This window comes from Nyctereutes procyonoides, unplaced genomic scaffold, assembly GCF_905146905.1.
Source record: "Nyctereutes procyonoides isolate TBG_1078 unplaced genomic scaffold, NYPRO_anot_genome, whole genome shotgun sequence".
NCBI lineage: Eukaryota > Metazoa > Chordata > Mammalia > Carnivora > Canidae > Nyctereutes > Nyctereutes procyonoides.
The window spans coordinates 32885787-32901424 of record NW_026575046.1 but is presented as its reverse complement, the minus strand read 5'-3'; the positions used below and the strand labels follow the sequence as shown (position 1 = coordinate 32901424).

General features: G+C 48.6%; 1 protein-coding gene across 1 annotated transcript; it reads right to left on the bottom strand.

Annotated features, from left to right (window-relative positions):
* Positions 1–706: 706 nt before the first annotated feature.
* SAP30L (SAP30 like) lies at positions 707–15232 on the bottom strand. Its single transcript, XM_055325487.1, has 4 exons — positions 14407–15232; positions 10004–10126; positions 7698–7796; positions 707–5954 (listed from the first exon to the last, which is right to left on the bottom strand). The coding sequence occupies exons 1-4, from the start codon at positions 14602–14604 to the stop codon at positions 5826–5828; spliced, it is 549 nt and encodes a 182-aa protein (XP_055181462.1). The 5' UTR covers positions 14605–15232; the 3' UTR covers positions 707–5825.
* Positions 15233–15638: the final 406 nt, after the last annotated feature.

Below are 15638 nucleotides of genomic sequence, written 5' to 3'. Positions count from 1 at the left end.
CCTGCGGACTTTGCTAAAACACAGACCTGATTCAGTAGGCAGCTGGCAGGCAAGGGGGGCAAGGAGTCTGCATTTCTAACAAGCATTCAGATGATGAACAGACTCTAAATAGCAAGCCTCTACTGTAGGTGAAGAAACACCAGTCCACAGTCTGTGAAGGATGTTTTTGAGCCATTTGAACACTGGGATATTTGTATAAAGGTCTAGACTACCAGCTCCTCTTGTGAAATTTCGAGAAGTGGCCACTCAGGGCTGGCATCTCCACAAGGCAACAATAGGCTGGGGCTGAGTAGTGGCTGCCCTCAGGAGGGACCCTAGTTCTCCAGTGGCCCCCTGCAGGGATTGTGGCTTGCAGTCCTCCAGCCAGCGGAGGCTTCTCACTTTATAGATGGATAATTGCAGAGCCAGAGGAAAGCTTTTTGCTCAGGGTATCTAGGATGCTATGTGGCATTCAGGCTCCAGCCTCTGGCCATCAGATTCATCGTCTCCTTCAGTAGGAGTGAGTGGGAGGGCGGGAGTCAACTTCTGTGATTTGAACTTACTTGATGTGCCCTAGGATTGGAAGGGGGAATGTGGGAGCTAGTCCTGAGAGCCCGGAGGAAAGACCGCTGTCACCAATGGCTGTACTACACAGCCAGGGGCGAAATACAGAAGAGAAAGCATCTGAATTCCATGTGGCCGTTCAAGGAGAAAAAGAGAATATGTATCTCGTTACTCATTCAGATCGTTTATTAAGAGCGAAAGTCGGGCCATCCCATCTGTGTGATATTGCAACATGAAAAATCACATACATACTAAGGAGACCCCACAGGATTGAGAGCCTTTCAACAGTACAGAGCCATAGATTACAAAATTAAAATACAAATGATCCCCCGAATTTGGCAGGAAACAATACAGTATGAGGAGGCCTGGAATGGAAGGGCACTTGCTTTTTGATAAGGCAGTTACAAAATGGAAAACAAACCCACACCCCAAAAACATTCTGATGGGCATAACGGATAGCAGACATGTGAAACCGGGGTCCCGTACAACCTTCCGTTACTGGCGAACATGTGTTCATTGAGTGAGAAAAACCGAAGGGTCCGTGGTTTAGGATGCAAGCCAGATGAAATAACTGATTGTAGACATTTCTACCTTAAGAAGAGGTCCCACCTTGCCCCAGACTAGACACCACCACAAAACGCTGGATCAACTTTACCCTTCCTAACCTTGAACTTGGAACCAGTCTGTAAAAAGTGAAGGGAATAAAAAGGCACCCAAAGCACCATGCTTCCCAGGCCATGGCCTTGGGCTTACTTGTCCTTTTAGCCCAGTAACAGGGACTGGGAGGCCATGAATCACAGGGCCTCAGAGCTGTGTCTGTCTGCATGGGGGCCAGCTGAGTGACACAACCCCAAACCACCACCTGAAAGGCAGAAGTCTGACCAACAGATCTCAGAGCAAGCCCATCTTGTGAGAATTGAGATTCTAGGACACTAGGATTCCTGCCAGGACTTTAGAACCCTGGTCTTAAATCATAAACTAGTTCTGTTCTCCCCTCATGTTCATTTGGTGAAACTCAGTGGACTCTCTTCCTAATCATTTCACACAGCCTGGAGTTCAGCAGGTGGGTTCACAGCCCCTGGGAGCCAGGATGGCCTCAGGAACCTCTGTGCTCAGTGGCAAGGTCTCAAGAATCTGCAGGCAGCTTGCTTTAGACAGGATTCCATACATGTGCCTGTCAGAGAGTGAGAAGAGCTCTGGATAGGTCAGGAGGACCAGAGGTTAATCCAGACAGTGCCACGTGACTCAGACAAGTTCTGAATTTTAGTCTCCTGTCTTTAAAATGAATGATGGGGCAAGAGCAACCTCACAGGACTTTCTAGCTTGAACATATATGTCTACTCAGACACAGAGGCCTGTGGTATGCCTCTCCTCCAAGGTCCTAAGCTTTGTTTTCTCGATAAAAACAATGTGGGAAGTACCTGCAGAAATCTTAAGGTATAAGCCCTCAGAAGCCACGGAACCTTTAAACTCCACACAGAGCAATATTTTACAATCTTCTAGCTAAAATTTTTCCTAAGTGATGTGAGCATCAGTTTTTGTGGGGCAGGCATGAAATTAGTGCCCCATCCCTTCTTAGGTTATTATTTTTTATCAGGATGACAGCAACTCCTCCCCACCCCCTAAAACTGCTTCAGCAAGAACATGGGAGGAGAACCAGGCTGACGAGGTTTCTGCAACCTCCATTAACAGGGAACTAAAAGGACCTGTGCTGAGGGGGAAGGACAGTCAGGGCACCAAAGTATCTAACTGCTAGCTGCTCCTTTCCAAAAAACAACTGCTCTGCCCTGGTACAGTGCCAGCAATTAGGTCCTTGGCCAAGATGAACAACCCGTTCCATATGGCCCCCACTGGGCAGAGATTAAGATGGAAGTGACAGAGAACACAGAAAAGCCAGAGGTTTATAGAGATAGAGCAGGCTTCCCAGGAGGTAGTGAGTTCCCTGTCCTCAGAGGTGTTTAAGCCCAGACTGCTCAAACCCTGGGTGGGACAGTTGTAGGCAGATGTCAGCACCTGTGGGGAGACTGGACCGATGACTTAAAGACCCTTTCCCAACTTTGGGATCTCACCATTATAACAACTGAGAGCCTTCAGGTGACTTCCATGAAGCAACTTCTCTAGGACCCACGGTCTGGACAGCCTATTTCAACAGACAAGGTCCCCCTGAGGAAGTCCCCTCTCCTACTTTCTCCCTTCCACCAGGCAGCTGTCCTGTGGGATATTAGCCACAAAGTTCCCACAAAACAAGCAGCTGAAATGCCGAGGTTAGATGCAACATTCCAGCTGCAAACAATTATTAATATCTGTTCTCTGGAAGGCGAGCAGTGACTATTTAGCTGTGACAGGAACATCGGACAACTTGGCGGCTCTAACACATAAGTGAAATTCCTTGTCATTTTACGATGCCAATCTCGAAGCCTTTGGTTTCAGTCTTTCATGGGATTCGGCTATGAGCTTTTTCGCATGCTGTTGCCAACCTAAGAGTTTGCTTGTTGAAATAAGAAGTCTGTCCATTTGTTTTTTTAAAACCCTAAATCGAAGCAACACGAGTGGCAGGATACTGACATTTCCATGTGACAACCTGCAGGGCATATGAGAGAGTCATACCAGGCTGGACCGAGGCAGGAACCATCCTCTTTAAGAAGACAATGTCAGCTCTGGATTTCACATTCCAGTTTTGCCCAGGAGCACCAAGAGGAGAGAAGGCAATGTTGCAACATTACAGGTGGAGAGAAGCGCAAAGAGTCCTTGGCAGGTGTATAAAAATGTAGGCAGCCAAGATGAACACTGCTTTCCCCAGACTCCACTGCTTCAGAGGGCCCAGCCATTGCTAACAGGCAGAAGTCTTCTGCCCACAGGTTAAGCCATGGGAAATCGCAGAAGAGGCTAAGGCAAGTGGCTTAGTGGTTTGATGAAAGAACAGATCTCCGCACACAAGAAAATCATTAAGTTCACATAGTTTTGTCTTTTCCCTCTGACATGTTTTCAAAGGTTGAAAACATACCCACAACCTCCATTTTCTAAAAGTATCTCTCTTTTGAGGAAAGGTGGCAGGGGACTCAAGTGTGCACAGCATCTGGCTGAAGGTGAACGTTTCCCCAGGCTTCACATTGGAACAAAAGTATTTACAGACACACGTGAACAGATGGATCCTAACACCACAGCTTCCTGTACAAAAATATACTGCTGTCTCTCTCCACTGGGAAACAAATTTGCTGTTAAAGAAATAGTGACATGACCTACACATCGGCAGTTCTCGCTTAAACATCAGAAAGATACATTTCTTAGTAAGAGGCGGACATTCCCAGAGAGCAGACTACCAATGCTTTAACCTGTCGCCATCATCTGAGCGCCCCTACCGCCACCAAACTGATGAGAAAACACTCCCCTTGACAAAGGGGGGCTTGGTGCCTTCAAGACTTTTTAAGTCTCTCAGGAGAAGAATCTTTGTAAGCAACATACCTTGGAGCCTTCTTGATGTCTGCACATCAACACTCTTCAACCAATCTCTACAGACTCAACTTGAAATGGCTAAAAACACTTCTTGGGCACCTTGATGTGCTATCCATAGCTGGGTGTATTAAAATAAGATCCTGTCTTAATCTACAGTATGTTCTATGTACATTCATGTATACATATTTTAAAAGGCTGCAATCTGCTAGACATGCATTTTGAACACTGGTGAACACTTTGCTGCAATGGAACACACTGCATTTTAGTGAGAGGGGTGGCCTGTCCCCAGTCGGCACGGTTCTCTGCCCCACAGGACTGAGCCTTTGGGCAGTGAGCTTAGTAGGGGTTTTGTTCTGACTTCTCTGTGCTGATGCTCAGAGTGAGCCATTTGAGACACTTAAACTCTCTGCCGGGTCAGGCCATCCACGGCTCCTTTTATAATTTAAGGCTTAAGAAAGCACTCACAATTAAAACTGAATAAGAAAATGATACTTTTGACCACAATACATGTCAAGATGGTCAGAAATTAGAATCCAAGTCCTTTTCTTCTCTTTTCTCCCACCCCCTATTCACAACCTTTGTCCCCTAACACACTGATTAGAAACTTTTGCAAAAGCATATTTTTGGATATAAAGCTTTGTTTTCAAAGGAGACTTTGGCTCTGACATAGATAAAGGAATCTGAGTTTCTGAACATTAAAAAAAAATCAGGTAATTATTCATATTTTTAAAAATTTGCTTCAGCAATCTTTCCCCCTTTTTTAAAAGGGAGGCAAATTGATCACAAAAATGAATATCAGATAGCACTGACCATTGTTACTCAAACCCATGACTTGCTGTTGACCCCAAGCCCAGGGAGTCAAGGCCAGTCAGACTTTTTATCCCAGAACTGGACTTCTGAGCAGGAATCACATGATCCTTGGCAGCTTTCTTGGTGGTTGTGAACTAAGGATTAGTATTTCTGAAAACATGAGTCCCAAATAACTAAGTATCTCCATTTGTCAAAGCATTTATGGCCTGGGAGGGTGACTAAAGTCACAATTCCTAACTCTCCCCACCAAAGTAAAGCCCAGAGTGATGTGCAAAGGGCTGCGTCTTCTGTGAGGGTCCCTGTACCAGTGTTTCTGGAACCTTTACGAACATAGCTTGGTATATGCAACTGCCCTCAAATCCTCTTCTGATGAGAAACCTGTTGATGCATCAGGGTTTCCTCCACACTCTAGAAATTAAGTGGTGAGCAACAGATATGGCAGAGGGCTCATTAACTAGAGGTGTGAAGCAGATGGTACAGGGCCAGTGCAATTAGCCAACAAATACTGAGTGTGTGCCTACTGTGTGCCAGGCACAGGGCCAGTGAGGGGGACTGCTGTCAAACTCATTTGCTGATCAACGACAAAGTTCACAACAAAGCAGGGCTTGTCTGTTCCTAGCAGACTTGTGTCTACTCAGGCTCCTGCAGTTAGCTGCACCCCACTGCTATTCCAGGGCTACATCTCACACAAGGCAGAGTGGTTTTACAAGGTGAGTATCAAAATATTTTCTATCCCACATTTCCAGTAGAATTGACTTAATGCTTTGTTGAATGCTGCAATACATAGTTTTTAAATCTCTTAGCGATCTTTTTTCAGTCCGGTAGTTGCCTTAAAGGAAAGTCTTTGTATACACATGCTGCATCATGAGAATATAATTCTCCTGACCAAAAAGATTTACAGTATTCATCATTCAAACTTTTTTATTTACAATAAAATTTAACAGTCTTTATGGGCTTAAACGTAGCAGATGTCACCTGTGTGTTCAGCATTACACTTCATTCCTTGATGTGCTTCATCGTCACTCAAGCTGTTTGCCACCCTCCGATTTCTGGTCCAGTCTACTCTTGTTACTCTTCACCATGTAGATGAAGTAGGCAAGCGTCTCTTTTTCATTCACAGGTATGTTCCTGAAGTGTCGGCTGACAGTCTATGTGGGGGGAAAAAAACCAAAGTCAGTTAAAGCATGCCTAAGTCAGGGCCACAAATTCTGAACTATGCAAAGGAGGGAGTGCAATTTGCTTCCAGAGCTAGAGAGGGGAATTATGATCACTGCAGAACTTCCTGCAGTGCTGCGGAACTCAAAATGCCCTTCTTTCCCAAGGGGTTCGGTGATTTGATTTCCAGGCCTCCAAAAGCAGCACTTGAGCCCACAACATTCCCAAGATGCAGTTCTATTTCAGTGGCTGCCAACTGTCTATCACGGCATAATCTCAAGGTCATCCCCATGGAGGACAGGTAGGGACTGCTCTCTGCTTGGCCAGTGGCTACCATCACCAGCTCGCGGGCCCTGGAACTGGGCAGAAAAAGGTCTTTTTAAAATTGTGTCAAATGAATGGCCAATTGGACAGATAAAAGTGTTTGGCCCAAGAGTTCATCTAAAATAGTACATACTGCCTCTTGAAAGACACATCACAGGGCAGCCTGGGTGGCTCAGCAGTTTAGCGCTGCCTTCAGCCTAGGGCGTGATCCTGGGGACCCGGGATCGAGTCCCATGTCAGGCTCCCTGCATGGGGTCTGCTTCTCCCTCTGCCTGTGTGTCTGCCTCTCTCTGTCTCCCTCTGTGTCTCTCATGAATAAATAAATAAAATCTTAAAAAAAAAAAGACATCACATTTGAAGAATAAGTCATCATTTACTATATACTCCTGACGCTTGGCTTTATTTTACAAGTCCTGAGAATGCAGGTCTCTTCTTGCCCTACCTCATCCGGTCCCTTTCATCAGGGTGAATGCTGGCAAGTGGGTAATGTTACATTAAAGCAGGAAAGAGCTGTGCACCCCTATCTATGTTTTATCTAGATGCTGATGAAGGAAGTTTAAGAAAAATGATGGATCAGCAAGAAACTCCTAAAAAAAAAAAGAAAACCGATGGGGCTGTCAACCTTTCAGGAAATTTCTGAATGTGCTGTGGGGGCTGGGACAGATAATGAGAGAGAACTAGCACTCTAGAGTGGTTACCTCTGGATGGTAGCATTGTATTTTTCTTTTTTCCATTTTCCAGATTTTCTACAACAGGCAGAAAAGCACATTAAGAAGAGGGATAAGACGGAGCCTGCACAAATGCCAACAGGACAGAAGTATCAAGCTAGGCTGTCAGTATATTCAAACAAGGGCCAATAGAGTATTTCTCCCTCCTCCAAATTGTATTAAGAGCTCAGGTAGGAGAAAAATTTCTTGGGTTCTATTCATTATAATACTTACTGCCACTGCCAGTATCAGAGAAGAAATAATCAAAGGGAAAACTAAAGAAAAAGAGTAGCTCCCACAGAATATGAGCAAAGGTTTTGGGGTAATTAATCTGACACACCCAATGTGCAGGAAGGACCATATCTATATAGACTTACAAAACAAGATTCAAACACATGCGCAAACAAAAGCACACTCAGGACTTAGAATCAGGCATCCAGAGATTCCAGGCTCAATTCTGCTACTAATTTGCTGTGTGATTTTAAGCAAGTCCTTTCTTCTCTAGGTGCCATGGTTTCTTTTACAGAAATAGGGCCTTTCCAGGTCTAAAGCTGTGGGACTCTACACTATATAAGAGAGGGAACAGGAAGTTGCTTCTGAGCTACAGAGGGCATTAGAGACACACGTCACAGTAGGGAAAACTAAGGTCACCATCAGAAGCATAATGCTGGCTATTGCTTTTTACAGTGCAATTTGTCTACCTACTTCTGCTAACTGGGCCTTATTGAAGCCTGGTCTGGTCTGCAATTTGTAGTGTCGTTTATAACGTCGTAGAGTGTTCACCTGCAGCTGGAACAGATCAACCTAGAGAGAAGAAGAGAAATGCATTATCTATCACCTGACTAGTCACGACTCACCCAGAGCGCACTATGTGCCCAGCACTATACTAGGAGGGATAGGGGTTGAAGAAGACTACAGAGATGTCTTAGAAATGATCCACTGAGGACTGAGAACTGGCTGGGAGGACAAAAAACAAAAACAAAAAACAGTGGAAAAAGAATTCTGGCTGGGGAGGGGTGGTTCCGGGAGGCTCCTGGAGGTGGTGAAGCTTAAGCTAAGGAGAGCAGGAGAGCAGGGTTTAGAGAGACAGAGAGAATAGGGCCAGACTAGGGGATGAGAGAGAAGACCATGAGACAGAAAGCCAGGAGATGAAGAGACAGACTCAGAGGTCATAGGCAATCGCGATGGGTTTAAACGGTGAGACTGGAGGGTAACAGGTCTTGAAAAGTGGAAGGAGCGACCACAGGTGGTAGGGGGTGATGTTCCAGGAAAGTGGATCAAGTGGCGGTTTAGAGGGGAGGCTGTTGGGGGGTGAGGGTGGAGGCGACGATGCTGTAGCACTGATCAGAAATGAGTTGAGCTTCAGAGGCTGGTGATACTAGCCAGGGACACCAAGCATGGGGAGCAAAGGTTACCCCAGACAGGTGGCCTGGAGGAAGATGGGCCAGAGCTTAGTAGTGGATAGACGGAGGAGGGGTGGGATGAAGGGCAGAGGGAAGTACTGATGTTCTCAGAGTTCTTCCCTATGCTCGGCCTTCAGGTATTGGAAACCTGAACAACTCTCCGGAGAAAACTCAAAAGCTACTGTAGCAAGTGAACCAATCAGCAGGTTAGGTCAGGGTTTCTGCAGATGACCAGATAACAGAGGGAAAGGACCCCCCCTTGTTTTCTAACACAGGAAGAGAGGAAAGCTGCACAGTCACGAAGTATTGAAGGCCCAGAAAGTTGGGCTGCTTTTACCTGCCTCTAAAAGAGATGTTCTTGCTTCAGGCAGGTGGAGAGCACTTAAAAACAAAATGAATGATCAATATGAGGGACCAAAGTCCTTCATTCTTTTCAAAACATTCCTCAAACCCTCCCCCCGCCCTTTTTTTGGTAAAAAACACTGAAATTGAATACATCCATTTCTTTATGAAATAATAATACTAATGCTGAAGGCAATAGAAAAATACTGTAAACCAATACTGGGAAAAGGGACACAGGGAGGGGCAGAGGGAAAGGACCATATTTTCAAAGGGTTTCTCCACATCTGCAGACAAAGGCCCGCCTACTCTTTCTATTCCTACGCAGTCGTTTCCACTCTGAGTGCTAACAGGCGGTTGCCTTATGAAATATTCATGTGTCAAATATTCAATGTACATTACAAACAGGTTTTCTTCTGCTGAGTCTTAAGTGAAAACTTCAAAAAAATGCAATACTCTTTCCCGTAGCCTTGCTCAATAGGTACTAGCCCCTTGAAGGTTTGTGAAGCCTAGGTCTCATCGTCCAGTGCAACGGTTCTCAGCAAGGGGTGGTTTTGCTCCCGTACCCCAAGAACATCTGCTAATGTCTGGGGGCATTTTTTTTTTATTGTCACTACTGTGGTGACTGGAATCTAAAGGGTAGAATCCAGGGATGCTGCTTACATCCAACAATTCACAGGACAGTCCCCACAACAAAGACTTCCCTGGCCCCAAATATCAACAGTGCCAGGGTTGAGAAACCCTGGGCCCTTATAACTGACTTTGGAATGGCTCCTTGGGAACAAGTCTGGATCAGGGAGAAGAGCTGGTGTGAACTGACAATGTACACCTTCATTTGCAGACCAGAAAACAGAGGGTAACTAACTTCCCCCAACCCCAATTAGTCTCCAACTCGAAACGGAAAAAAGAAAAGTTTTAAGCAACTTGACATTGTGGTTATAGTTAAGAATGCATCAGGGGCTTCCTGCAGAAAGGCAGTCTGGCCTAGTGGGAAGGGCACTGGATCATAGGCCCGGAACTGTTTGTGTGACCTTGGGCCTTTGTGCCTGTCTGTAAAACAATGGGGCAGTGAGGCCAGTTGATTTCTAAGTTTTCAGCTCTCAGATTCGATGTTACCATGATTCTATGATTCACTTTTCAGATAAACCACAGCAAAACAAAGAGGACTCAAAATTACTTCTTAATACAAAAAGTGGACCAGGTCAGAGGTAACAATCACATTAGGATCCACTCTTCCAGCTTTTGCCAGGGAACTTTTTTGACATTTACCTCAGGAATGTCAGTGTCGTGCTCAGGAGAATCTCCACCATCGTCACTTGTCTTCCTCTTCCTTTTATTTCGTACACTCTGGATGAAATTTTTGTGGAAGTCGCAGATATACAGGTGCCTTACCTGATGGGAAGCAAATTAGAGTGAGGCTTGCCAATTCTATGGGAACAGGTAACATTTGAACTTCGGGGCTTCTCTCCTTTGCAAGGCATTGAAGAAACAGAAGGAAGAACAACATGTAGGCCCTGATTTCCAGAAGTTTCCTGTTGAGTTGTAGACCAAGAAGCCCACAAAGGGATACAAACACTATCATCACAGACTGGGCAGGAGGAGCTTATAATCTAAGTACCCCCTTAAAGGCTAGGGACAACAAGGGGTAGGGGCTCAGCCAAGGGAGAGATGGCTGGGATAGTCAGTGTAGAGGTTCCTGACTGAAAAGGAGGATTTATAGGTAGATAGGAAGCATTCCAGATGGGAAGAGGACCAAGACTTAGTTTCAAATAGAGATGACAAGAAGGCATGATGGAGGCAGCCCAGGGTAGACGGTGTCGGTGAGGTGGAGCTAACTGCCCATATATGAGCACTAAGAGATTTGGGGCTTCGGGGCACGAGAACAGCGCAGATTTTCTTTCAGACAAAACCGAGTCCCTCAAGGCCTTTGAAGCAAGGAGTGATGTGACCTGTAGGAGTTATGAATTTTACAATGGGCTGGAAGGCACTGTCCCAGGAAGGAGGAAAGAAGGGACTGTGGTAATGATAGACAGGACTTCAGATTTTTCCACTGACCACAGCTACTACTGTAGGATGACATCTCTCTAAACAACTTCATTTCTGTGTATCAGAATTATACTTCTTGCATCACCACACATCTGGCCCACAAAGAGAAGTGGAAAGGGAGGCAGAAACTCTTATTCTCCCAGAAGCCACATGAAAGAAGTTGGATGCTACTGCTGATTTTCTAATGCAGGCTAGAGGCATAACAGTAAGTGAAGGCAGCAACAGCAGCTGAGAGGTGAACATGTTTTTATTTAAGAATGTAAGTACTAGGGGTGGCTGGAGGAGCCACTCAGAACCCTAACCAAAACGAAGCGCCTGTGTAAATGACTTGGGGTTGTTGACACTGGAACAGATGCTACACAAATGTTCTAGAGAGACTTCTGAATTTGAATTTATTCCTTATAAATTTACACAGACAAAAATAAGCTGATAGGAAGCCAGCATCAATTAATTCAGGCCTTCTCATGGAGAAAATAATGAAACTTGCTTTTTAGTCAGATGAATCACCACTTTCATGTGGTTGGATTGGTGAGTCCTGAGCACTTTTAAGCTGCTACTGTGACCGTATCTTGCAGACAGCAGGTATTCTCTAAGTGCACTTGCACCAGGACAGGCAGCCCCTGCCGTCCAAAAGCAGCTTAGGCCAGCAAAAGCCGCCCTTACGTATGGCTACAGAGTCAAGTAGATTTGCCAGTGTCAACTCTGCCACGGGACTTTCAGACACAGCTTGTGTCACCGTCCCAATGAATCCCACCTAGTTGAAGTATAGACCACCGGACATGCTTTTGGCAGGGAAGAAAGCACACACACACACCATACTCTCTGTTCCTGATGGGAAGCTGGCCCTCATGTTAGCCAGTTCCACACGTAAGCCTGGAGATTAAGCAGCTCCTCAAATTCACAGTGGCACGCTTGGTAGAACAGACAGGGGAGGGGACTTCCTGAAGCTGTGGCCAGGAGGTTTTAGGTCAGGACACTAGAATAATGGAATTCTGGATGGAAGAGAACTTAGAATCACCAGTGTAACCCCACTGGCCCCAATCTCATTTTCTACAGAGATAAACAGAAGCCACACAGATGGGGTTGTGAGCTTGGCCAAGGTCACCCACGCCTTCTGACCCCTTGTGCATGTCCTTTCCTACCACAACATTTTCTTTATACTATTCTCAACTTCCATTTTTCTCCAGAATAAAGCAGAAATATGTCAATTGGAGAAATGCTTGAAAGCATGTTATATATTAATAACTCATAGAGCACTGCCAATGTCTACATGAAATGAGTTTGCCTGAGTTGGATTTTTGGTGCTATTATTTTAAAAGGTTTTCTGCTAGGCCCTTTTACAAGATAAATAGTCATTATTTCTCCTTAACGATTTTCAAGTACGTACTGATTTTCAGAAATTTCAGAGCTCAGTGGCCTTTGGGGGCTAGGGGTGGGGGAACGAGGGTGGTGGCAAAAGCCCCAGTGTTTTTCTTTTCTGTTTCACTTTCTGCAACAGCTAAAATTCTTGTCACACGGCAGTTACTTAGAATTGAATTCCTGCCCAAGCCTGTGAGAATGAAGTAGAATCCCCCTTCAGAAATAATGATTCTATACCACCACCTTGAAACAAATTGTGAGTGATTCCACCTTGAAACACTACTCCTCCAGGGATCCCTGGGTGGTGCAGCGGTTTGGCGCCTGCCTTTGGCCCAGGGCGCGATCCTGGAGACCCGGGATCGAATCCCACATCGAGCTCCCGGTGCATGGAGCCTGCTTCTCCCTCTGCCTGTGTCTCTGCCTCTCTCCCTCTCTCTCTCTGTGACTATCATAAATAAATAAATTTAAAAAAAATTAAAAAAAAAAAAGAAACACTACTCCTCCAGAAACATTACTTTTGGGGAACTCTAGTGCCACATTCATGCTGCCTCTCTCCTAGATATTGTGTGTGAAACCACCAACATAGCTCAACACAGGTTTTCCAGTGGGGTCACTGGGTAATGGACCCCGAGTGGCAGCACAGTTGTTCAGATGTCATGGCATCCAAGAATTTAAAAGAACTGGAAATTTCTTTTTCTTTTTTTCTTTTTTTTTAAGGACTGGAAAATATTATAAGCTGTTCAAGTAAAGGCTCCCAACCACCTACACAAAAGGTAGGCAGTGTTTCCAAGAGGATAAATTCACTGCTGTCTTAGAATTAGGCATTTCACTTCAACACATGTCCTAATCTGGACCTCCTTAGTGTCTAGCCAGTTGTTTGCTCTCTGAATTCCTTTCATTCACTCATTGGTACAGATTTGTAGTAAGAAAGCCATTAACTGACACCCCCCCCCCGCCTTTTAAAAAAAAACAGCATCTTTCAAGAGTGGCAAATATATTGTGATTGTTAACTTAAAAGAAAGGCGGGGGAGGAGGGGAATGGGAGGGAAGAGCCTGAAAGAAGAGGCAGTAAGATTTTTTATTTATTTAGACTTAATCAAAGCTTATGCATAGTGTTCAGAGGAAAGTCAGATAATGGGTTTAAGAAATTAACGAGCCTCTTAGTCACTGTGTGACTTTGGCATGGTCACTTCTTATCTCTAGGCCTCAGTGTCCACTCTAAGATCCGAAGCAGAAAAGTGTGTGTCCTTTCAGTTTAACAAGCAATCTCTAATTTTCCCCAACAGTGGAATTTTGGTCCTAAAGGAGACTGGATATTAACCACCTGAGCTCTTAGCTGGTCTACCTGAATATTAAAGGCACCCTTAACTCATTTCCAATTCCTAATCAGGAGGCAGCCACTTAAGGCTTGCAGCAACAGATGTCAAACTAAAAAGTTCTTAATTGGTTGACAATAGGCACATCTTTAGAATTGTTAACTAGGAGTGGTGAAATCACACAGGAAAAGTTTTCCTATAATTAGGCACAAAACACAGGGCGATTCTATTCAAATTTAACGCCCCTTCTCCAACTGCCTTTCTAAAGAAGCTACCCGTAAGAAAATGGATTTTCTTCCTCCTGGTCACTCGGACTGCAGACAGCCACCTCCCAAGACCTGGCCTTGGCCTTATTTCCGCCACATCCTTGAAAATCCCATTTCCCCACAGCTGCATGCGAAGCAGCAAGCAGCGAGCTCGGTGACCCTCTGCAGAAGCCGAGGCGGTGGCTTGAGGCGGTGGGGTGGGGTGGGGTGGGGGGAAGTAACTGCCACCTTTCCTTTTCTGAAGCGATCACAGGGTTCCGAGGAGACAGAAGTTGAAGAGCCGGGTCCCTTCATCGCCTTCTCCCCAATACTTGCAGCTTCGTGGGCCAACAGGATCAACCCATGTCTCCCTGCCCCAGTATCAAAACCAATACCGCAAGCCCTCAACTGTAGTCAGATCTTCCCAGGCAGGAAAGGTCCTCGGAACACCGCCCCCCCCCGCCCCCCGCCCCCAGCCTCCCGGATTTGGGCAGGATCCCAGTCCGAGCCTGCCCGAGCCGAAGCGGCCTTTGAAATCCCGAGTGCAACTCCCCAGTTTGCAGATCAAGGGCGGCGAGGCCCAGGGCGGGGAGGGCCCCGGGGGTCCGGGCCGCAGCCGGGGACGGCGGCCGAGGGGGGCGGCGCGCGGGGACCCGGCGGGCACCCGGCGGGGACGGGGCGGGGGCGGGGGCGGGGGCGGACTCACGCTCTTGTCGATGTCCAGCTTGAGTTTCTTCTGCGAGATGCTCTTCTGGACCCTCTTGCTGAAGGAGGCGTTGCCCGCGGGCCGGACGCAGCGCTCGCCGTCCTCGATGAGGCAGCAGCTCTGGCCGTAGCCCGGGGCGGCGGCGGGGGCGGCGGGGGGCCCTTCGCGGCTGTCCTCCTCCGTGCTGAAGCCGTTCATCTCCCCGCCCCGGGCCGGCCCCTCTGCGGGGGGACCCCCGGCAGGCCACTCCGCGGCCGCGCGCCCCGCGGGGCAGGTCGGCCAGGCCCCCGCGCCCGAGGGTCCCGGAGTCCGTCCGCAGACCCGGCGCTGCCCTGCCCCGCGCCGGGGAGGCCCGGCCCCGCTCCGCCGCGCTCGCGCTCCTCCGGCCGCCGGCCCCGCGCCTCGGGGAAGCCCCTTCCTCCCCGCTCGAGGCCCCGGGGTCGGCTCCCGCGGCTCGCAGGGCCCCGCCGGGGGTCACCCGGACGCGCCTGCCGCCGGGGGCCCGGAACCGCTGCCGTTGGGCGGGGGCGTCCGGGAAGGCGCCCCAGGAAGCAGCCGCTCCCCGGGGACTCCGGGCCCGGCTTGCCAGGGGGTTCCGAGGGCCCCCGCCGGCTCCCGCCTTCTTTCGGCTGCGGGGCAAACTCACCGCCGGGCAGCTCCCCCGGGGCGGCGCGGCCTCCCCGCGCCGGGCCCGGCCTCGAACCCGCGGCGCCCGGGCCCCGGGGCGCGTCCGGCTCGCCCCACCCCTGCAGCCGCTCGGCTGCGCCCCGAGTCCCGCGGCAGCCCCTGGGCCGCCCAGCCGCCGCCCGCCCGACGCGCCGCACCACAACAGTTCGCTCCCCCGCCCTCCGCGGGACAGCGGAAGTCCCGCCCCCGCGCGCCCATTGGCCGTGCTCACCCTCTGGGCGGGGCCGCCGCCGCCGCTGGCGCGCTCCATTGGGCGCCTCCGCCGCCAGTCCCCGGCGCCTGGCTACTTCCTGGACTCTGCTGGGATGGGTTCAAAGTAGAGAAAGTGCGAGAGGGAAGAGTTGCCCGGGTGCGGGCGGGGGACGGGGGAGGGATGGGGAGCAGGGGCCTGACTGGACGGAGGGCCAGACCCCAGAACAGAGGAGCGCGCCCGGCGGCGTACAGTACTGACGCGGGCGGGGGTGCCGAGGGGCGTCTGAGGGGCACCCGGGGGCGCCCAGCGCGCCTGGAGGTTCTGTCCTGGGAAGGACCGGCCGGGTGGACGC